Source organism: Oncorhynchus masou, chromosome 22, assembly GCF_036934945.1.
Source record: "Oncorhynchus masou masou isolate Uvic2021 chromosome 22, UVic_Omas_1.1, whole genome shotgun sequence".
Lineage (NCBI taxonomy): Eukaryota > Metazoa > Chordata > Actinopteri > Salmoniformes > Salmonidae > Oncorhynchus > Oncorhynchus masou.
In genome coordinates, this window is record NC_088233.1 from 4,741,798 (window position 1) to 4,766,844 (window position 25,047).

General features: G+C 45.3%; 1 protein-coding gene across 1 annotated transcript in view; it reads right to left on the reverse strand.

The window, feature by feature from the left end:
• Window positions 1-12,467: 12,467 nt before the first annotated feature.
• Window positions 12,468-25,047, reverse strand: part of LOC135508916 (CD82 antigen-like) — a 67,418-nt gene continuing 54,838 nt past the window's right edge. The window contains exons 8-9 of the mRNA XM_064929133.1: window positions 16,261-16,344; window positions 12,468-12,632 (exon numbers count right to left, since the gene is read on the reverse strand). Of these exons, the coding sequence (XP_064785205.1) occupies window positions 12,555-12,632; window positions 16,261-16,344 (162 nt within the window). The 3' untranslated portion in view covers window positions 12,468-12,554. The remainder of the gene's footprint in view (window positions 12,633-16,260; window positions 16,345-25,047) is intronic.

Consider the following 25,047-nt stretch of genomic DNA (forward strand, 5'->3'; position numbering starts at 1 on the left):
TCCTCCTCCACCACCCTCCTCCCTCCTCCTCCACCACCCTCCTCCCTCGTCCTCCTCCTCCCTCCACCACCCTCCTCCTCCACCACCAGCCTTCTCCCTCCTCCTCCACCACACTCCTCCCTCATCCTTCACCACCCTCCTCCTCCACCACCATCCTCCTCCACCACCCTCCTCCTCCACCACCATCCTCCTCCATCACCCTCCTCCCTCGTCCTCCTCCTCCCTCCACAACACTCCTCCTCCACCACCAGCCTTCTCCCTCCTCCTCCACCACCCTCCTCCCTCCTCCTCCACCACCCTCCTCCTCCACCAACCTCCTCCTCCTCCTCCACCACCCTCCTTCCTCATCCTCCTCCTCCCCCCTCCTCCTCCTCCACCACCCTCCTCCCTCCTCCACCACCCTCCTCCTCCTCTACCACCCTCCTCCTCCTCTACCACCCTCCTCCCTCATCCTCCTCCTCCTCCTCCTCCACCAACCTCCTCCCTCATCCCCCTCCTCCTCCTCCTCCACCACCCTCCTCCTCCCCCACCACCCTCCCCCTCCTCCTCCCTCCTCTTCCCTCACCACCCTCCTCCCTCCTCCACCACCCTCCTCCCCTCCTCCTCCACCACCAGCCGCCACCCTCCTCTTCCACCACCAGAACTCCTCCCTCCACCACCCCCCTCCACCACCCTCCTCCCTCCTCCTCCATCACCCTCCTCCCTCATCCCCCTCCTCCCTCGCCGTCCTCCTCCTCCCTCCACATCCACCACCCTCCTCCCTCCTCCTCCTCCTCCTCCATCACCCTCCTCCCCCTCCTCCCTCGCCCTCCTCCTCCTCCCTCCACATCCACCACCCTCCTCCTCCTCCATCACCCTCCTCCCTCATCCTCCTCCACCACCCTCCTCCACCACCAGCCTCCTCCCTCCACCACCCTCCTCCTCCATCACCTTCCTCCACCACCAGCCTCCTCCCTCTACCACCCTCCTCCTCCTCCACTCTCCTCTTTCACCACCAGCCTCCTCCCTCCATCACCCTCCTCCTCCATCACCCTCCTCCCTCGTCCTCCTCCTCCACCACCAGCCTCCTCCCTCCACCACCCTCCTCCTCCACCACCTTCCTCCACCACCAGCCTCCTCCCTCCTCCACCACCAGCCTCCTCCCTCCACCACCCTCCTCCTCCTCCACCCTCCTCTTCCACCACCAGCCTCCACCCTCCACCACCCTCCTCCTCCTCCATCCTCCTCCTCCTCCACCACCCTCCTCCTCCACCACCAACCTACTCCTCCTCCTCCCTCTACCCTCCACCACCAACCTCCTCCCTCCTCCTCCACCACCAGCCTCCTCCTCCACCACCAGCCTCCTACCTCCTCCTCCTCCACCACCCTCCTCCTCCTCCACCACCCTCCTCCTTCCTCCTCCTCCACCACCCTCCTCCTCCACCACCTTCCTCCACCACCAACCTCCTCCTCTCCCTCCTCCTCCACCACCCTCCTCCTCCTCCACCACCCTCCTCCTCCACCACCTTCCTCCACCACCAACCTCCTCCCTCCTCCTCCTCCTCCTCCCTCCTCCTCCCTCCACCACCCTCCTCCTCCTCCTCTCTTTCTTCCCCTTTTCATGTTGAAGACACTCATGCAGAAATTCCTAATGAGAGTCTGATAAAAAATGTTCCCTTGAAGAAAGCTCCTGTTAGGAATGACATCTGTTGCTACAGGAAAACACCAAAGACCTCCATTGTAAACGCTAAACTGTTTCTTAAAGGGAATTGTTTTCCACCATTGTAGGCCTAATGCAAATGAGCATTTGAAATGATTATGAAGCCAAGCTCAACGACAGCTTACGAGACAAGAAAGGAAACCAAAATCACTCATTACCATCTGGGATCAGTGGCATTCACAATTTGGGGGTGCAAGGAATTGAGAAACAGTAATTGAGTTCTTGCCATTTGATTCATCAGAATCGCTTCCTCTTCCTTTTGTCAAGGTGGAAAACAAAACAAGAGATGACAGGATATGTACACTCAGGGGTTTACACACGGTCTTCAGAGCAGAGTTAACCGTGAGCAGCCTAAACCTGGGAACCCGAAGACCAGGACGTCAGGTCATTCCCCTAAACCAAGCTACGACAAAGGAGAGTCAATAGGCTGTCAGGCAGATGGGTCACATGATAGTGGAAACAGGAAGTGGAAACAGGAAATGGAGTGTGGGTGCAGGAAGCTCTGGGCCCTGTGGAGGGAGGATGTCCTTGTCTTTATGTGTCCTGACTGAGAACATCCTTGACACATGTAAAAAAGCTCGAGCTAATTATCACAAGACTTCAAAAAGAAAGTTTTGAGAAAGAACCCACGTGCTCTGTACTGTATATAAGATCATCTGGAGATGACTCCCACTCTCTCCCGTCTCTCCTCTCGTCTCTCCTTCGTTATGACAAGCCTGTAGGAAGACCAGGAGGATCTGAGGACAAACTGGGACCAGAAATAGGCATTTATTTCACACCAACCCCTTTTTTCTTCCCTCTCGGCCAAATAATGATCACTTTACTTCAAATCACAATTGAGACAGGCCCACTGGGCTAAATATAGACATGCACATCTGGTATTTGCCAGCCAGAACAGATCTGGTATATGGCCCGGTCTGCCCCTGTCTGTTTCTCAGTGGTCCTGAGTGATGCACCATAGAGATACATACTGCATATCTCCTATTTAAAATTCTGTATGATAGTGGGTGTCGGATAGGCAGCACTCCCTGTCCCTGTCCTGTCCCCAGCATTCCCATGGCATTCACATGGTATTCCAATAGTATTCCCATGGTCCTGTCTAATCACAGCCTAAGAGTGTTCCTGGCACCACGAGGAGCAGATAAATAAATGACACAGTCACCCTGGAGGAGACTCGGAGAGGTGACGAGGAGATGAGAGGAGGAGAGGGGATGAGGGAATTGGAAGACAGGCTGGAGCTTCTCTATTAAAGCCTGTTGAACAGTCGGAATCAACATCTCAATTCAGGTCCTTAAACGTCTTCTAGTGATTCTACTTCTACAGGGTGATCTACTGTATGTTCTATAGGGTGGTCTACTGTATGTTCTACAGGGTGGTCTACTGTATGTTCTACAGGGTGGTCTACTGTATGTTCTACAGGGTGGTCTACTGTATGTTCTACAGGGTGGTCTACTGTACCTTCTACAGGGTGGTCTACTGTACCTTCTACAGGGTGGTCTAATGTATCTTCTACAGGGTGGTCTACTGTATTTTCTACTGTATCTTTTACAGGGTGGTCTACTGTATCTTCTACTGTATCTTTTACAGGGTGGTCTACTGTATCTGCTACTGTATCTTTTACAGGGTGGTCTACTGTATCTTCTACAGGGTGGTCTAATGTATCTTCTACAGGGTGGTCTACTGTATTTTCTACTGTATATTTTACAGGGTGGTCTACTGTATCTGCTACTGTATCTTTTACAGGGTGGTCTACTGTATATTCTACAGGGTGGTCTAATGTATCTTCTACAGGGTGGTCTACTGTATTTTCTATTGTATATTCTACAGGGTGGTCTACTGTATCTGCTACTGTATCTTTTACAGGGTGGTCTACTGTATCTTCTACAGGGTGGTCTACTGTATTTTCTACTGTATCTTTTACAGGGTGGTCTACTGTATCTTCTACTGTATCTTTTACAGGGTGGTCTACTGTATCTGCTACTGTATCTTTTACAGGGTGGTCTACTGTATCTTCTACAGGGCGGTCTAATGTATCTTCTACATGGTGGTCTACTGTATGTTCTATTGTATATTCTACAGGGTGGTCTACTGTATCTGCTACTGTATCTTTTACAGGGTGGTCTACTGTATCTTCTACAGGGTGGTCTACTGTATTTTCTACTGTATCTTTTACAGGGTGGTCTACTGTATCTTTTACTGTATCTTTTACAGGGTGGTCTACTGTATTTTCTACTGTATCTTTTACAGGGCGGTCTACTGTATATTCTACAGTGTGGTCTACTGTATCATCTACAGGGTGGTTTACTGTATCTTCTACAGGATGGTCTACTGTATATTCTACAGGGTGGTCTACTGTATCTTCTACAGGGTTGTCTAATGTATATTCTACAGGGTGGTCTACTGTATCTTCTACAGAATGTTCTACTGTATCTTCTACAGGGTTGTCTACTGTATCTTCTACAGAATCTTCTACTGTATCTTCTGCAGGGTGGTCTACTGTTTCTTCTATAGGGTGGTCTACTGTATCTTCTACAGGGTGGTCTACTGTATCTTCTACTGTATCTTCTACATGGTGGTCTACTGTATTTTCTACTGTATCTTCTACAGGGTGGTCTACTGTATATTCTACAGTGTGGTCTACTGTATCATCTACAGGGTGGTTTACTGTATCTTCTACAGGATGGTCTACTGTATATTCTACAGGGTGGTCTACTGTATCTTCTACAGGGTTGTCTACTGTATATTCTACAGGGTGGTCTACTGTATCTTCTACAGAATGTTCTACTGTATCTTCTACTGTATCTTCTACAGGGTGGTCTACTGTATCTTCTACAGAATGTTCTACTGTATCTTCTACAGGGTGGTCTACTGTATCTTATACAGGGTGGTCTACTGTATCTGCTACAGGGCAGTCTACTGTATCTTCTACAGGGCGGTCTAATGTATCTTCTACATGGTGGTCTACTGTATGTTCTATTGTATATTCTACAGGGTGGTCTACTGTATCTGCTACTGTATCTTCTACAGGGCGGTCTAATGTATCTTCTACAGGGTGGTCTACTGTATTTTCTACTGTATCTTTTACAGGGTGGTCTACTGTATCTATCTTTTACAGGGTGGTCTACTGTATCTGCTACTGTATCTTTTACAGGGTGGTCTACTGTATCTTCTACAGGGCGGTCTAATGTATCTTCTACATGGTGGTCTACTGTATGTTCTATTGTATATTCTACAGGGTGGTCTACTGTATCTGCTACTGTATCTTTTACAGGGTGGTCTACTGTATCTTCTATAGGGTGGTCTAATGTATCTTCTACAGGGTGGTCTACTGTATTTTCTACTGTATCTTTTACAGGGTGGTCTACCGTATCTTCTACTGTATCTTTTACAGGGTGGTCTACTGTATCTTCTACTGTATCTTCTACAGGGTGGTCTACTGTATCTTCTACAGAATCTTCTACTGTATCTTCTGCAGGGTGGTCTACTGTATCTTCTACAGGGTGGTCTACTGTATCTTCTACAGGGTGGTCTACTGTATCTTCTACTGTATCTTCTACAGGGTGGTCTACTGTATCTTCTACAGAATGTTCTACTGTATCTTCTACAGGGTGGTCTACTGTATCTTATACAGGGTGGTCTACTGTATCTGCTACAGGGCAGTCTACTGTATCTTCTACAGGGCGGTCTAATGTATCTTCTACAGGGTGGTCTACTGTATTTTCTACTGTATCTTTTACAGGGTGGTCTACTGTATCTGCTACTGTATCTTTTACAGGGTGGTCTACTGTATCTTCTACAGGGTGGTCTACTGTATCTTCTACAGGAAGTCTACTGTATTTTCTACAGAATATTCTACTGTATCTTCTACAGGGTGGTCTACTGTATCTTCTACAGGGTGGTCTACTGTATCATCTACAGGGTGGTTTACTGTATCTTCTACAGGATGGTCTACTGTATCTTCTACAGGGTGGTCTAATGTATCTTCTACAGGGTGGTCTAATATCTTCTACATGGTGGTCTACTGTATCTTCTACATGGTGGTCTACTGTATCTTCTACAGGGCGGTCTACTGTATATTCTACAGGGTGGTCTACTGTATCTTCTACTGTATCTTCTACAGGGCGGTCTAATGTATCTTCTACTGTATCTTCTACAGGGTGGTCTACTGTTTCTTCTACAGGGTGGTCTACTGTATCTTCTACAGGGCGGTCTACTGTATCTTCTACATGGTGGTCTACTGTATTTTCTACTGTATCTTCTGCAGGGTGGTCTACTGTATCATCTACAGGGTGGTTTACTGTATCTTCTACAGGATGGTCTACTGTATCTTCTACAGGGTGGTCTAATGTATCTTCTACAGGGTGGTCTAATATCTTCTACATGGTGGTCTACTGTATCTTCTACATGGTGGTCTACTGTATCTTCTACAGGGTGGTCTACTGTATATTCTACAGGGTGGTCTACTGTATCTTCTACTGTATCTTCTACAGGGCGGTCTAATGTATCTTCTACTGTATCTTCTACAGGGTGGTCTACTGTTTCTTCTACAGGGTGGTCTACTGTATCTTCTACAGGGCGGTCTACTGTATCTTCTACATGGTGGTCTACTGTATTTTCTACTGTATCTTCTGCAGGGTGGTCTACTGAATCTTCTACCGGATGGTCTACTGTATCTTGTACAGGGTGGTCTACTGTATCTTTTACATGGTGGTCTACTGTATTTTCTACTGTATCTTCTACAGGGTGGTCTACTGTATCTTCTACAGGGTGGTCTACTGTATGTCCCTGTTAATGATCATTTCTCTTTGGTCAGACAGGTGTGGCTGATTAAAGAAGCTGATTAAACAGCATGATCATTACACAGGTGCACCTTGTGCTGTGGAAAATAAAATGCCCCTCTTTTAATACCATAGATCTCTCAAGTTTTAAGGGAGCATGCAATTGGCTGACTGCAGGAAGAGAGGGGGGGGCTGAGGAATATTTCTGTCTGTAATAACACCATTTTGTAGGTGGAAATTCTTTTGATTGGCTGTTTCACAAGTGGGTGGGCTTATGCCCTCCCAGGCACACCCATGGCTGCGCACCTTGCCCAGTCGTGTGAAATCTATAGATCAGGGCCTAATTGAATTTATATCAATTGACTGATTTCCTTTTATGAACTGTAACTCAGTAAAATTGTTTATATTTTTGTCCAGTATACATAGACAGAGAAAGAGAGTGTACAAGACACACACAGGGAGCGAGAGAGAGACACACACACACACACACACACACACACACACACACACACACACACACACACACACACACACACACACAGATCATAGATAGTCAACTGCAACATAATGTGCTTTGAGGGTGAATCAGCCCATCACTGTGACAGGAGCATTACCATAAGCAATGGCTGCTTCCTGTAGTAGCCATCAACTCAGAACTACCCCTGAGGGTGAAATCAGAGGATGTAATCAGAGGGCGTAATCAGAGCCATAGCATTGTCCATCCAGGGTGTAATCAGAGGGTGTAATCAGAGGGTGAAATCAGAGGATGTATTCAGAGGGTGTAATCAGAGGGTGTAATCAGCAATAGCATTGTCAATCCAGGGTGTAATCAGAGCAATAGCATTGTTCATCCAGGGTGTAATTAGAGGGTGAAATCAGAGGGTGAAATCAGAGGGTGTAATCAGAGGGTGTAATCAGAGGGTGTAATCAGAGGGTGTAATCAGAGGGTGTAATCAGAGGGTGTAATTAGAGGGTGTAATCAGAGGGTGTAATCAGAGCCAGAGCAATGAATTGAATACTTCAGCGTTGGCCTTCAGCGAGACAAGCATGAATAGCAACACCCAACTGTCACCTCAACCATGCAGACGTATCCAGAGAACAGCACCGTCAGATGTTAATCACAGATAGTTAATCATGAGGACAAGAGGAGGGTTCGTCATCACTCTGTATGGGATTTACAGGACAAGAGGAGGGTTCGTTGTCACTCTCTCTCTCCTGGAAACATTTTTCACAGACTCATATATCTACTGTTCCCTGATCTCTGGCAGCGCTGAAGTCCTACCAGCGACATTTCAGAAAGACAGACAAGACAACCGAGAGACAGGGAGGATGCAAAGGAAGGAGGGCGTTGCGAGGAGAGGGCCATTTTGAGGGGAGGGCGTTGCGTGGGGAGTGCTCAGACTCTCTTCTCATTTCCTGTACAGTCCCCCTCCACCAGGCTCTTCTCATTTCTTGTACACTCCCCCTCCACCAGACTTCTCATTTCTCATTTCATTTCCTGTACACCCCCCTCCACCAGACTCTCTTCTCATTTCCTGTACACTCCCCCTCCACCAGGCTCTCTTCTCATTTCCTGTACACTCCCCCTCCACCAGACTCTCTTCTCATTTCCTGTACACTCCCCCTCCACCAGACTCTCTTCTCATTTCCTGTACACTCCCCCTCCACCAGGCTCTCTTCTCATTTCCTGTACACTCCCCCTCCACCAGGCTCTCTTCTCATTTCCTGTACACTCCCCCTCCACCAGACTCTCTTCTCAATTCCTCTTCACTCCCTCCACCAGGCTTTCAACAATGCTGACTCGCTTAGATGTGGCATACTGGCATGTACCTGTGTGTGCTGCCATCTTCTGGTTGTTTTTAGTATTGCAGCTGATTGATCCTGCTCTGGTCACACTTCACCATGTGGGTCTTTTGACATTTCAACAAGACTTTAATCTAACAACAATCAAGCTGTAGCCACAGAAAGACATATACATTCCTGTCTGGAAACTACAGATGTGACACAACTTCTTCTTCTTCATCTTCTATACCATTTTAGCTACAGACACTTTTCTTTTTAAACCCAAAGTGACGTACAGTGATGAGTGTATATACATTGTTACATATGGGTGATCCCGGAAATGGAACCCACGATGCTGGCCGTTTAAAGTGCCACGTTCTACAAACTGAGCTACAAATGGACATTTCTTCTTCTTCATTTTAAAACAAAACAAAACAGCACACAGATTGTGATGGATTCAGTTTATTACTGAATGTAAATTCACAACACTTAAAATGTTTTAAAATAAAAAATTAACAGCTTCTAACTCTAGGAAAATATTCCTCTACATAAAACATATTTAAAAAAAAAAAGAAATACATAATGAGTTTAGAATGTCTGTAAATTAGTAAAAAAACAGAACAATAAAAAGCTTTTAGCATCATCTGAGTTAAGTTCTGGAAGTTGACATCTGGTCGATTTTTCAAAGCTCTTGGATTTGTTAAAAAAAAGTACCTTTTTTTAACATTTATTTAACTAGGCAAGTCAGGTAAGAACAAATTCTTATTTACAATGACGGCCTACACCGGGCCAAACCTGGACGACGCTGGGCCAATTGTGCGCAGCACTATGGGCCTCACAATCATGGCCCGTTGTGATACATGAAAAACACTGAAATGAGAAATATAGCTTCATTAACTTGAATGACAACAATCATGAATTGCATAATGGGACTTGAGGACATTACTTTTTTTGGGGGGGGGTACAAAAACTGTAATCCTTCCTAAAGTCCAGTCCCGATAGTCATCTGTGTTTTTAATGTTGTGAATTGTGTGGAATGGTTTGACAGTCATGGTGGCGACACTGTGTGATTGGAGACCAGAGACCTAAGGACACTAACAGTCTCAGTCTCATTCTGGAGTCTAATAGCTATTTAAAGACAGCCAAGCTCCCATGCTTCTGATGATTCAGCTCCAGATAGTGCTGTTGATAGCAGAACGGCGACACCTGCTGGCCAGAGGCTGTAGCTACACCATAAACAATAAGAGACAATGTCTTAAGGCTTAAATGGTTCCCTATTCCCTATATGGTGCACTACTTTTGACCAGGACCCCATAGGGAATACATAGGGCCCTGGTCAAAAGTAGTGTACTATATAGGGAATAGGGTGCCCTTTGCGATGTACCCAATAAAAGTGGAAACAAAAAAAACAACAGCATTATGAAAACCAAAAACTGTGCGGGCCGGCTCTTCCGTTCCTGTATCGAACGCTGATCCAGCTCAGTGACTCACACAACCACTTATTTAGCCCTGTCTAAAGTCATATGTACATACATTATTTTTTTAAACAACATGGGAAAAAAGGAGGAAAATAATTAAAGAAAGTAAAACACACACACACACACACACAAAAACATCATACATACAGTATATAACATCCTACAGTATATAACATACTTCATGCAAAACTATTAATTCTCCTTGGTAGCGAGTCATTTTTCAGAGACCAAGCAGACCAGACACACCTGAGAGAGATGGAATAAAGGAGAGAAAGAGAGGTGGAGCTGAGTGGTTCTCAGAGCCTCAGTGGAGAGACTGATGAGAGACCCCAGCAGTCTAGCCCTGGGTAGAGAAGGCCTCTCCACCCCAAAAAGACTGATGAGAGACCCCAGCAGTCTAGCCCTGGGTAGAGAAGGTCTCTCCACCCCAAAAAGACTGATGAGAGACCCCAGCAGTCTAGCCCTGGGTAGAGAAGGCCTCTCCACCCCAAAAAGACTGATGAGAGACCCCAGCAGTCTAGCCCTGGGTAGAGAAGGTCTCTCCACCCCAAAAACCATGGTTCATCAGCCTCCCCTCTCTATCTCCTCCCCTCTATCCCATCTCCAGCTCCTCCCTCCTATCTCCATCTCTAGCCCCGCCCCTCTGTCTCCCATCTCTAGCTCCTCCCCTCTCTCTCTCCATCTCTAGCCCCTCCCCTCTGTCTCCCATCTCTAGCTCCTCCGCACTCTCTCCATCTCTAGCTCCTCCCCTCTCTCTCCCATCTCTAGCTCCTCCCCTTGCTCTCCATCTCTAGCTCCTCCCCTCTGTCTCCCATCTCTAGCTCCTCCCCTCTCTCTCTCTCCATCTCTAGCCCCTCCCCTCTGTCTCCCATCTCTAGCTCCTCCCCTCTCTCTCTCCATCTCTAGCCCCTCCCCTCTGTCTCCCATCTCTAGCTCCTCCGCACTCTCTCCATCTCTAGCTCCTCCCCTTGCTCTCTCCATCTCTAGCTCCTCCCCTCTCTCTCTCCATCTCTAGCCCCTCCCCTCTGTCTCCCATCTCTAGCTCCTCCCCACTCTCTCCATCTCTAGCTCCTCCCCTCTCTCTCTCCATCTCTAGCTCCTCCCCTTGCTCTCTCCATCTCTAGCTCCTCCCCTCTCTAGCTCCTCCCCTCTCTCTCCATCTCTAGCTCCTCCCCAGGGCCCATATTCATAGTAGGAGTGCTGATCTTGGATCAGTTCTTCTTTTAAGATTATAATGAATTGATCATAATGGAAAGGGGATAACTGATCCCAGATCAGCACAGGCCCACATCTCTCTCTCTCTCTCTCTCTCTCTCTTGCTCTCTCTCTCTGATTAACAGCTCACAAAACGTCACTAAAGTGCTCTTACAAAGACTGAGCTAGCTAACTAACTAACTTGCTTACTAACTAAATACCACGATAAGCGCTTCAAGAATAGAACAAAACAGAAGGACATACAGGTGTTTGTTTGAATACGGAAGAAGGGCATAAAACCTCGCATCATAATGGCTTTAAAGGACTCTGTAATAACCAAAAGCTGAATTCATAACCAGAAAACCTTTAATCAGTTCATTACCAAAATCTGAGTGAGAAAAAAAAAAACGTAATGTCACTTAAAAAATCATTAAGACAACGGCCATGTGTGAGAACTGCTCCCAGATCTGCTTGTGTCCTGGCCAACTCCACTGCTGTCATTGGCCAGTTGTGTTTGGCCTGACGATGAGTGACAAGCCGTTGGCTTGATAGTCTAAACAGACTGCTATTCAGGCTGCAGGTCCAGTTGTTGTGCTTGAATGGTTTCAGACAGGGGTGACAGACTGGGTCAGTTACCAGGCTAGGAGAGGGTGAATGGTACCAGACTGGGTCAGTTACCAGGCTAGGAGAGGGTGAATGGTACCAGACTGGGTCAGTTACCAGGCTAGGAGAGGGTGAATGGTAACAGACTGGGTCAGGTACCAGGCTAGGAGAGGGTGAATGGTTTCAGACAGGGGTGACAGACTGGGTCAGTTACCAGGCTAGGAGAGGGTGAATGGTACCGGACTGGGTCAGTTACCAGGCTCGGAGAGGTTGAATGGTATCAGACAGGGTCAGTTACCAGGCTAGGAGAGGGTGAATGGTACCGGACTGGGTCAGTTACCAGGCTAGGAGAGGGTGAATGGTACCGGACTGGGTCAGTTACCAGGCTAGGAGAGGGTGAATGGTACCGGACTGGGTCAGTTACCAGGCTAGGAGAGGGTGAATAGTAGTACCAGACTGGGTCAGTTACCAGGCTAGGAGAGGGTGAATGGTAACAGACTGGGTCAGGTACCAGGCTAGGAGAGGGTGAATGGTTTCAGACAGGAGTGACAGACTGGGTCAGTTACCAGGCTAGGAGAGGGTGAATGGTACCGGACTGGGTCAGTTACCAGGCTAGGAGAGGGTGAATGGTTTCAGACAGGGGTGACAGACTGGGTCAGGTACCAGGCTAGGAGAGGGTGAATGTAGTACCAGACTGGGTCAGTTACCAGGCTAGGAGAGGTTGAATGGTTTCAGACAGGGGTGACAGACTGGGTCAGTTACCAGGCAAGGAGAGGGTGAATGGTACCAGACAGTTGTTTGTTTCTGTGTTTCACTGTGAGAGTGTGTCTGTGTGTGTGTGTGTCTGTGTGTGTGTAGGTGTGTAGGTGTGTGTGTGTAGGTGTGTGTGTGTAGGTGTGTGTAGGTGTGTGTGTGTGTAGTGTGTGTGTGTAGGTGTGTGTGTGTGTAGGTGTGTGTAGGTGTGTGTGTGTGTAGGTGTGTGTGTGTGTAGGTGTGCATGACTTTTGCTGGTCTTCATAGTCAGTACTTGGGAACTTTGGTGTAATCCTCCTGGACAACACTCTTACAGAGACACATGGACAGAATCATACCGAGAAGCTGGAGGGGAACACAACACTGGGTTAGTTATGCTGTTACACACACACACACACACACACACACACACACACACACACACACACACACACACACACACACACACACACACACACACACACACACACACACACACACACACACACACACACACACACAGAATGGTGGTATACAGTATATATCCTGGTATTAGTACTGAGGGTACAGTATATATTAGTACTGAGGGTACAGTATACATCCTGGTATCAGTACTGAGGGTACAGTAAATATTAGTACTGAGGGTACAGTATATATCAGTACTGAGGGTACAGTATATATTAGTACTGAGGGTACAGTATATATTAGTACTGAGGGTACAGTATATATTAGTACTGAGGGTACAGTATATATTAGTACTGAGGATACAGTATATATTAGTACTGAGGGTACAGTATATATCAAGGTATTAGTACTGAGGGTACAGTATATATTAGTACTGAGGGTACAGTATATATTAGTACTGAGGGTACAGTATATATCAGTACTGAGGGTACAGTATATATTAGTACTGAGGGTACAGTATATATTAGTACTGAGGGTACAGTATATATTAGTACTGAGGGTACAGTATATATCAGTACTGAGGGTACAGTATATATCATGGTATTAGTACTGAGGGTACAGTATATATCAGCACTGAGGGTACAGTATATATTAGTACTGAGGGTACAGTATATATTAGTACTGAGGGTACAGTATATATTAGTACTGAGGGTACAGTATATATTAGTACTGAGGGTACAGTATATATCAGTACTGAGGGTACAGTATACATCCTGGTATTAGTACTGAGGGTACAGTATACATCCTGGTATTAGTACTGAGGGTACAGTATATATCAGTACTGAGGGTACAGTATATATTAGTACTGAGGGTACAGTATATATTAGTACTGAGGGTACAGTATATATTAGTACTGAGGGTACAGTATATATCAGTACTGAGGGTACAGTATACATCCTGGTATCAGTACTGAGGGTACAGTATATATTAGTACTGAGGGTACAGTATATATCAGTACTGAGGGTACAGTATATATCCTGGTATTAGTACTGAGGGTACAGTATATATCAGTACTGAGGGTACAGTATACATCCTGGTATTAGTACTGAGGGTACAGTATATATCAGTACTGAGGGTACAGTATACATCCTGGTATTAGTACTGAGGGTACAGTATATATCAGTACTGAGGGTACAGTATATATTAGTACTGAGGGTACAGTATATATTAGTACTGAGGGTACAGTATATATTAGTACTGAGGGTACAGTATATATTAGTACTGAGGGTACAGTATATATCAGTACTGAGGGTACAGTATACATCCTGGTATCAGTACTGAGGGTACAGTATATATTAGTACTGAGGGTACAGTATATATTAGTACTGAGGATACAGTATATATCCTGGTATTAGTACTGAGGGTACAGTATACATCCTGGTATCAGTACTGAGGGTACAGTATATATCAGTACTGAGGGTACAGTATATATCAGTACTGAGGGTACAGTATACATCCTGGTATCAGTACTGAGGGTACAGTATATATTAGTACTGAGGGTACAGTATATATCAGTACTGAGGGTACAGTATATATCCTGGTATTAGTACTGAGGGTACAGTATATATCAGTACTGAGGGTACAGTATACTTGGTATTAGTACTGAGGGTACAGTATATATCAGTACTGAGGGTACAGTATACATTAGTACTGAGGGTACAGTATATATTAGTACTGAGGGTACAGTATACATCAGTACTGAGGGTACAGTATACATCCTGGTATCAGTACTGAGGGTACAGTATATATTAGTACTGAGGGTACAGTATATATCAGTACTGAGGGTACAGTATATATCCTGGTATCAGTACTGAGGGTACAGTATATATTAGTACTGAGGGTAAAGTATATATCAGTACTGAGGGTACAGTATACATCCTGGTATCAGTACTGAGGGTACAGTATATATTAGTACTGAGGGTACAGTATATATTAGTACTGAGGATACAGTATATATTAGTACTGAGGGTACAGTATATATTAGTACTGAGGGTACAGTATATATTAGTACTGAGGATACAGTATATATTAGTACTGAGGGTACAGTATATATCCTGGTATTAGTACTGAGGGTACAGTATACATCCTGGTATCAGTACTGAGGGTACAGTATATATCAGTACTGAGGGTACAGTATATATTAGTACTGAGGGTACAGTATATATCAGTACTGAGGGTACAGTATACATCCTGGTATCAGTACTGAGGGTACAGTATATATTAGTACTGAGGGTACAGTATATATCAGTACTGAGGGTACAGTATATATTAGTACTGAGGGTACAGTATACATCCTGGTATCAGTACTGAGGGTACAGTATATATTAGTACTGAGGGTACAGTATATATTAGTACTGAGGGTACAGTATATATCAGTACTGAGGGTACAGTATATATTAGTACTGAGGGTACAGTATACATCCTGGTATCAGTACTGAGGGTACAGTATATATTAGTACTGAGGGTAAAGTATATATATCCTGAGGGTACAGTATATATTAGTACTGAGGGTACAGTATATATTATACTGAGGATACAGTATATATTAGTACTGAGGGTACAGTATATATTAGTACTGAGGATACAGTATATATTAGTACTGAGGGTACAGTATATATTAGTACTGAGGGATACAGTATATATTAGTACTGAGGTACAGTATATATCAGTACTGAGGGTACAGTATATATTAGTACTGAGGGTACAGTATACATCCTGGTATCAGTACTGAGGGTACAGTATATATTAGTACTGAGGGTACAGTATATATTAGTACTGAGGGTACAGTATATATCAGTACTGAGGGTACAGTATATATTAGTACTGAGGGTACAGTATACATCCTGGTATCAGTACTGAGGGTACAGTATATATTAGTACTGAGGGTACAGTATATATTAGTACTGAGGGTACAGTATATATTAGTACTGAGGGTACAGTATATATTAGTACTGAGGATACAGTATATATTAGTACTGAGGGTACAGTATATATTAGTACTGAGGATACAGTATATATTAGTACTGAGGATACAGTATATATTAGTACTGAGGGTACAGTATATATTAGTACTGAGGGTACAGTATATATTAGTACTGAGGATACAGTATATATTAGTACTGAGGGTACAGTATATATTAGTACTGAGGGTACAGTATACATCCTGGTATTAGTACTGAGGGTACAGTATATATCAGTACTGAGGGTACAGTATATATTAGTACTGAGGGTACAGTATATATTAGTACTGAGGGTACAGTATATATTAGTACTGAGGATACAGTATATATTAGTACTGAGGGTACAGTATATATTAGTACTGAGGGTACAGTATACATCCTGGTATCAGTACTGAGGGTACAGTATATATTAGTACTGAGGGTACAGTATACATCCTGGTATCAGTACTGAGGGTACAGTATATATCACTTATACACACTTATATACACGTTACCAAGACATTCATACGACACGAGGAGGGACTGTGTGTGTGTGTGTGTGTGTGTGTTTGTGTGTGTGTTATAGATACCTCTAGGACTGCCACCCCGACACAGATTCCAAGAATAACTCCACAGTTCTCCAACAGCCAGGCCTCCACACTATGCATGCAGCCCTGTAGAGCGAGGCGAGAGAGAAAGAAAGAGAGAGAAGAGAGAGAGAGAGAGCGAGAGAGAGAGAGACAGAGAGAGCGAGAGAGAGAGAGACAGAGAGAGAGATTTTGTTATTTAGAAAAACTATTAAATAAAAACATTCATCCAGTATACAGTACCAGTCAACAGTTTGGACACACCTGCTATTTCAAGTTTTTTTTTCTTTATTTGTACTATTTTCTACATTGTAGAATAATAGTGAAGACATCAAAACTATAAAATAACACATGGAATCATGTAGTAACCCAAAAATGCTGCCTTGATGACAGCTTTGCACACTCTGGCATTCTCTCAACCAGCTTCATGAGGTAGTCACCTGGAATGAATTTCAATTAACAGGTGTTAATTAATTTGTGGAATGTATGTCCTTCTTAATGTGTTTGAGCCAATAAGTTGTGTTGTGACAAGGTAGGGAGGTATACAGAAGATAGCACTATTTGGTAAAAGACCAAGTCCATATTATGGCAAGAACAGCTCAAATAGGCAAAGAGAAATGACAGTCCATCATTACTTTAAGACATGAAGGTCAGTCAATCCGGTAAATTTCAAGAACTTTAAAAGTTTCTTCAGTTGCAGTCACAAAAACCATCAAGCGCTCTGATGAAACTGGCTCTCATGAGGACCGCCACAGGAAAGGAAGACCCAGAGTTACCTCTGCTGCAGAGGATAAGGTCATTAGAGTTACCTGGCTCTCATGAGGACCCACCACAGGAAAGAAAGACCCAGAGTTACCTCTGCTGCAGAGGATAAGTTCATTAGATATACCAGCCTCAGTAATTGCAGCCCAAATAAATGCTTCACATAGTTTAAGTAACAGACACATCTCCACATCAACTGTTCAGAGGAGACTGAGTGAATCAGGCCTTCATGGTCGAATTGCTGCAAAGAAACCACTACTGAAGGACACCAATAATAAGAAGAGACTTGCTTGGGCCAGGAAACCTGAGCAATGACCTTTAGACCGTTGGAAATCTGTCCTTTGGTCTCAGATTTTTGCTTCCAAACGTTGTGTCTTCATGAGACGCAGAGAAGGTGAACCGATGATCTCTGCATGTGTGGTTAGGATCCTAGGATAGGATAAAGTAATCCTTCTCACCCCCTTTAAATGATTTAGATGCACTATTGTAAAGTGGCTGTTCCACTGGATGTCATAAGGTGAATTCACCAATTTGTAAGTCGCTCTGGATAAGAGCGTCTGCCAAATGACTTAAATGTAAATGTAATGGTTCCCAGCGTGAAGCATGGAGGAGGAGGTGTGATGGTGCTTTGCAGCATATATGGGAACATCTTCAAGATTGTTGGAAAATCATTCCAGGTGAAGCTGGTTGAGAGAAAGCCAAGAGTGTTGTTTGTTTAAAACTTTTTTGGTTACTACATGATTCCATATGTGTTATTTCATAGTTTTCATGTCTTCACTATTATTCTAAAATGTAGAAAATAGTAAAAATAAAGAAAAACCTTTGAATGATTAGGTGTATGGACCAAAACATCTGTACATATATAAAGAAATGGCAAAGTAAAAACCTGTCAGAATGCTGAATGCAAGTTCCTGTCCTCGTTGACTTTTAGAGGGGAGGACAGGAGTGCAGAAAGAGAGAGAGATGAATGAGTGTTTGTGTGTGTGTGTGTGTGTGTGTTGTCTTTGGCCAGGCCTGTAGAGGGAGAATAACAACCAGTGGCTGTCTATAGAGAGAGAGGGGGGGACAGAGAGACAGAGAGAGAGAGACAGAGAGAGACAGAGAGAGAGACAGAGAGAGACAGAGAGAGACAGAGAGAGAGACAGATAGAGAGACAGAGACAGAGAGAGACAGAGAGAGAGAGAGAGAGAGAGAGAGAGAGAGAGAGAGAGAGAGAGAGAGAGACAGACAGAGACAGAGAGACACCCTCTTCAACATATATATCAACGAACTGGCGCGGGCACTAGAAAAGTCTGCAGCACCCGGCCTCACCCTACTAGAATCTGAAGTCAAATGTCTGCTGTTTGCTGATGATCTGGTGCTTCTGTCACCAACCAAGGAGGGCCTACAGCAGCACCTAGATCTTATGCACAGATTCTGTCAGACCTGGGCCCTGACAGTAAATCTCAGTAAGACCAAAATAATGGTGTTCCAAAAAGGTCCAGTCACCAGGACCACAAATACAAATTCCATCTAGACACTGTTGCCCTAGAGCACACAAAAAACTATACATACCTTGGCCTAAACATCAGCGCCACAGGTAACTTCCACAAAGCTGTGAACCATCTGAGAGACAAGGCAAGAAGGGCATTCTATGCCATCAAAAGGAACATAAATTTCAACATACCAATTAGGATTTGGCTAAAAATACTTGAATCAGTCATAGAGCCCATTGCCCTTTATGGTTGTGAGGTCTGGGGTCCGCTCACCAACCAAGACTTTACAAAATGGGACAAACACCAAATTGAGACTCTGCACGCAGAATTCTGCAAAAATATCCTCTGTGTACAACGTAGAACACCAAATAATGCATGCAGAGCAGAATTAGGCATGCAGAGATACCCACTAATTATCAAAATCCAGAAAAGAGCTGTTAAATTCTATAACCACCTAAAAGGAAGTGGTAGACATGTAGGCAGACATGGCTCTCAAGACAAGACAGGATATGTGCTCACTGCCCACAAAATGAGGTGGAAACTGAGCTGCACTTCCTAACCTCCTGCCCAATGTATGACCATATTAGAGAGACATATTTCCCTCAGATTACACAGATACACAAAGAATTTGAAAACAAATCCAATTTGAAAAACTCCCATATCTACTGGGTGAAATTCCACAGTGTGCCATCAGAGCAGCAAGATTTGTGACCTGTTGCCACGAGAAAAGGGCAACCAGTGAAGAACACGCACCATTGTAAATACAACCCATATCTATGCTTATTTATTTTATCTTGTGTCCTTAACCATTTGTACATTGTAAAAACACTGTATATATATATATATATATATATATATATATATATATATATATATATATAATATGACATTTGTAATGTCTTTATTGTTTTGAAACTTCTGTATGTGTGATGTCTACTGTTAATTTTTATTGTTTATTTCACTTTATATATTATCTACCTTACTTGCTTTGGCAATGTTAACACATGTTACCCATGCCAATAAAGCCCCTTGAATTGAATTGAATTGACAGAGAGAGACAGAGAGAGAGAGCGACAGAGAGAGAGAGAGACAGAGCGACAGAGAGAGAGACAGAGACAGAGAGAGAGAGAGAGGGAGACAGAGCGACAGAGAGAGAGACATAGCAACAGAGAGAGAGACAGAGAGAGAGAGACAGAGTGACAGAGAGAGACAGTGACAGAGAGAGAGACAGAGAGAGAGAGAGAGAGAGAGAGAGAGCGACAGAGAGAGAGAGAGACAGAGAGACAGAGCAACAGAGCGACAGAGACAGAGAGAGAGAGAGAGAGAGAGAGAGAGAGCGACAGAGAGAGAGACAGAGACAGAGAGAGAGAGAGAGAGAGACAGAGACAGAGACAGAGAGAGAGAGAGAGAGAGAGAGAGAGAGAGAGAGAGAGAGACAGAGCGACAGAGAGAGAGAGAGAGGCAGAGAGAGAGAGACAGAGAGAGAGGCAGAGGACAAAATCCATATAAAGAAATCCCTATATTAAAACAGTCATCTGCCCAACAGGGAGACATGGGAGACAGTCCAGCGTCCCTCTGCTGTGTGAATAAAGGTTTTTACTCAGTACAAACACAGGATCTGCACTCGGGAGACAGGGAGCAGCTGGCAACATACACTGCAGAGGAATTCAGTACTGTTGTAACCCTGAACTGGTGCTGTTGTAACCCTGAACTGGTGCTGTTGTAACCCTGAACTGTTGTAACCCTGAACTGGTGCTGTTGTAACCCTGAACTGGTGCTGTTGTAACCCTGAACTGGTGCTGTTGTAACCCTGAACTGGTGCTGTTGTAACCCTGAACTGGTGCTGTTGTAACCCTGAACTGTTGTAACCCTGAACTGGTGCTGTTGTAACCCTGAACTGGTGCTGTTGTAACCCTGAACTGTTGTAACCCTGAACTGTTGTAACCCTGAACTGGTGCTATTGTAACCCTGAACTGGTGCTGTTGTAACCCTGAACTGTTGTAACCCTGAACTGGTGCTGTTGTAACCCTGAACTGGTGCTGTTGTAACCCTGAACTGGTGCTGTTGTAACCCTGAACTGTTGTAACCCTGAACTGGTGCTGTTGTAACCCTGAACTGGTGCTGTTGTAACCCTGAACTGGTGCTGTTGTAACCCTGAACTGTTGTAACCCTGAACTGTTGTAACCCTGAACTGGTGCTATTGTAACCCTGAACTGGTGCTGTTGTAACCCTGAACTGGTGCTGTTGTAACCCTGAACTGGTGCTGTTGTAACCCTGAACTGGTGCTATTGTAACCCTGAACTGGTGCTGTTGTAACCCTGAACTGTTGTAACCCTGAACTGTTGTAACCCTGAACTGGTGCTGTTGTAACCCTGAACTGTTGTAACCCTGAACTGTTGTAACCCTGAACTGGTGCGGTTGTAACCCTGAACTGGTGCTGTTGTAACCCTGAACTGGTGCTGTTGTAACCCTGAACTGTTGTAACCCTGAACTGTTGTAACCCTGAACTGGTGCTATTGTAACCCTGAACTGGTGCTGTTGTAACCCTGAACTGTTGTAACCCTGAACTGGTGCTGTTGTAACCCTGAACTGGTGCTGTTGTAACCCTGAACTGTTGTAACCCTGAACTGGTGTAACCCTGAACTGGTGCTGTTGTAACCCTGAACTGGTGCTGTTGTAACCCTGAACTGGTGCTGTTGTAACCCTGAACTGGTGCTGTTGTAACCCTGAACTGGTGCTGTTGTAACCCTGAACTGGTGCTGTTGTAACCCTGAACTGGTGCTGTTGTAACCCTGAACTGGTGCTGTTGTAACCCTGAACTGGTACTGTTGTAACCCTGAACTGGTGCTGTTGTAACCCTGAACTGGTGCTGTTGTAACCCTGAACTGGTGCTGTTGTAACCCTGAACTGGTGCTATTGTAACCCTGAACTGGTGCTGTTGTAACCCTGAACTGGTGCTGTTGTAACCCTGAACTGGTGCTGTTGTAACCCTGAACTGGTGCTGTTGTAACCCTGAACTGGTGCTGTTGTAACCCTGAACTGGTGCTGTTGTAACCCTGAACTGGTACTGTTGTAACCCTGAACTGGTGCTGTTGTAACCCTGAACTGGTGCTGTTGTAACCCTGAACTGGTAATGTTGTAACCCTGAACTGGTGCTGTTGTAACCCTGAACTGGTGCTGTTGTAACCCTGAACTGGTGCTGTTGTAACCCTGAACTGGTGCTGTTGTAACCCTGAACTGGTGCTGTTGTAACCCTGAACTGGTGCTGTTGTAACCCTGAACTGGTGCTGTTGTAACCCTGAACTGGTGCTGTTGTAACCCTGAACTGTTGTAACCCTGAACTGTTGTAACCCTGAACTGGTGCGGTTGTAACCCTGAACTGGTGCTGTTGTAACCCTGAACTGGTGCTGTTGTAACCCTGAACTGGTGCTGTTGTAACCCTGAACTGTTGTAACCCTGAACTGTTGTAACCCTGAACTGGTGCTATTGTAACCCTGAACTGGTGCTGTTGTAACCCTGAACTGTTGTAACCCTGAACTGGTGCTGTTGTAACCCTGAACTGGTGCTGTTGTAACCCTGAACTGGTGCTATTGTAACCCTGAACTGGTGCTGTTGTAACCCTGAACTGTTGTAACCCTGAACTGTTGTAACCCTGAACTGGTGCTGTTGTAACCCTGAACTGTTGTAACCCTGAACTGTTGTAACCCTGAACTGGTGCGGTTGTAACCCTGAACTGGTGCTGTTGTAACCCTGAACTGGTGCTGTTGTAACCCTGAACTGTTGTAACCCTGAACTGTTGTAACCCTGAACTGGTGCTATTGTAACCCTGAACTGGTGCTGTTGTAACCCTGAACTGTTGTAACCCTGAACTGGTGCTGTTGTAACCCTGAACTGGTGCTGTTGTAACCCTGAACTGTTGTAACCCTGAACTGGTGTAACCCTGAACTGGTGCTGTTGTAACCCTGAACTGGTGCTGTTGTAACCCTGAACTGGTGCTGTTGTAACCCTGAACTGGTGCTGTTGTAACCCTGAACTGGTGCTGTTGTAACCCTGAACTGGTGCTGTTGTAACCCTGAACTGGTGCTGTTGTAACCCTGAACTGGTGCTGTTGTAACCCTGAACTGGTACTGTTGTAACCCTGAACTGGTGCTGTTGTAACCCTGAACTGGTGCTGTTGTAACCCTGAACTGGTGCTGTTGTAACCCTGAACTGGTGCTATTGTAACCCTGAACTGGTGCTGTTGTAACCCTGAACTGGTGCTGTTGTAACCCTGAACTGGTGCTGTTGTAACCCTGAACTGGTGCTGTTGTAACCCTGAACTGGTGCTGTTGTAACCCTGAACTGGTGCTGTTGTAACCCTGAACTGGTACTGTTGTAACCCTGAACTGGTGCTGTTGTAACCCTGAACTGGTGCTGTTGTAACCCTGAACTGGTAATGTTGTAACCCTGAACTGGTGCTGTTGTAACCCTGAACTGGTGCTGTTGTAACCCTGAACTGGTGCTGTTGTAACCCTGAACTGGTGCTGTTGTAACCCTGAACTGGTGCTGTTGTAACCCTGAACTGGTGCTGTTGTAACCCTGAACTGGTGCTGTTGTAACCCTGAACTGGTGCTGTTGTAACCCTGAACTGTTGTAACCCTGAACTGTTGTAACCCTGAACTGGTGCGGTTGTAACCCTGAACTGGTGCTGTTGTAACCCTGAACTGGTGCTGTTGTAACCCTGAACTGGTGCTGTTGTAACCCTGAACTGTTGTAACCCTGAACTGTTGTAACCCTGAACTGGTGCTATTGTAACCCTGAACTGGTGCTGTTGTAACCCTGAACTGTTGTAACCCTGAACTGGTGCTGTTGTAACCCTGAACTGGTGCTGTTGTAACCCTGAACTGTTGTAACCCTGAACTGTTGTAACCCTGAACTGGTGCTGTTGTAACCCTGAACTGGTGCTGTTGTAACCCTGAACTGGTGCTGTTGTAACCCTGAACTGGTGCTGTTGTAACCCTGAACTGGTGCTGTTGTAACCCTGAACTGGTGCTGTTGTAACCCTGATCTGGTGTTGTTGTAACCCTGAACTGGTGCTGTTGTAACCCTGAACTGGTGCTGTTGTAACCCTGAACTGGTGCTGTTGTAACCCTGAACTGGTGCTGTTGTAACCCTGAACTGGTGCTGTTGTAACCCTGAACTGGTGCTGTTGTAACCCTGAACTGGTGCTGTTGTAACCCTGAACTGGTGCTATTGTAACCCTGAACTGGTGCTGTTGTAACCCTGAACTGGTGCTGTTGTAACCCTGAACTGGTGCTGTTGTAACCCTGAACTGGTGCTGTTGTAACCCTGAACTGGTGCTGTTGTAACCCTGAACTGGTGCTGTTGTAACCCTGAACTGTTGTAACCCTGAACTGTTGTAACCCTGAACTGGTGCGGTTGTAACCCTGAACTGGTGCTGTTGTAACCCTGAACTGGTGCTGTTGTAACCCTGAACTGTTGTAACCCTGAACTGTTGTAACCCTGAACTGGTGCTATTGTAACCCTGAACTGGTGCTGTTGTAACCCTGAACTGTTGTAACCCTGAACTGGTGCTGTTGTAACCCTGAACTGGTGCTGTTGTAACCCTGAACTGTTGTAACCCTGAACTGTTGTAACCCTGAACTGGTGCTGTTGTAACCCTGAACTGGTGCTGTTGTAACCCTGAACTGGTGCTGTTGTAACCCTGAACTGGTGCTGTTGTAACCCTGAACTGGTGCTGTTGTAACCCTGAACTGGTGCTGTTGTAACCCTGATCTGGTGTTGTTGTAACCCTGAACTGGTGCTGTTGTAACCCTGAACTGGTGCTGTTGTAACCCTGAACTGGTGCTGTTGTAACCCTGAACTGGTACTGTTGTAACCCTGAACTGGTGCTGTTGTAACCCTGAACTGGTGCTGTTGTAACCCTGAACTGGTGCTGTTGTAACCCTGAACTGGTGCTCTTGTAACCCTGAACTGGTGCTGTTGTAACCCTGAACTGGTGCTGTTGTAACCCTGAACTGGTGCTGTTGTAACCCTGAACTGGTACTGTTGTAACCCTGAACTGGTGCTGTTGTAACCCTGAACTGGTAATGTTGTAACCCTGAACTGGTGCTGTTGTAACCCTGAACTGGTGCTGTTGTAACCCTGAACTGGTGCTATTGTAACCCTGAACTGGTGCTGTTGTAACCCTGAACTGGTGCTGTTGTAACCCTGAACTGGTGCTGTTGTAACCCTGAACTGGTGCTGTTGTAACCCTGAACTGGTGCTGTTGTAACCCTGAACTGGTGCTGTTGTAACCCTGAACTGGTGCTGTTGTAACCCTGAACTGGTAATGTTGTAACCCTGAACTGGTGCTGTTGTAACCCTGAACTGGTGCTGTTGTAACCCTGAACTGGTAATGTTGTAACCCTGAACTGGTGCTGTTGTAACCCTGAACTGGTGCTGTTGTAACCCTGAACTGGTGCTGTTGTAACCCTGAACTGGTGCTGTTGTAACCCTGAACTGGTGCTGTTGTAACCCTGAACTGGTGCTGTTGTAACCCTGAACTGGTAAT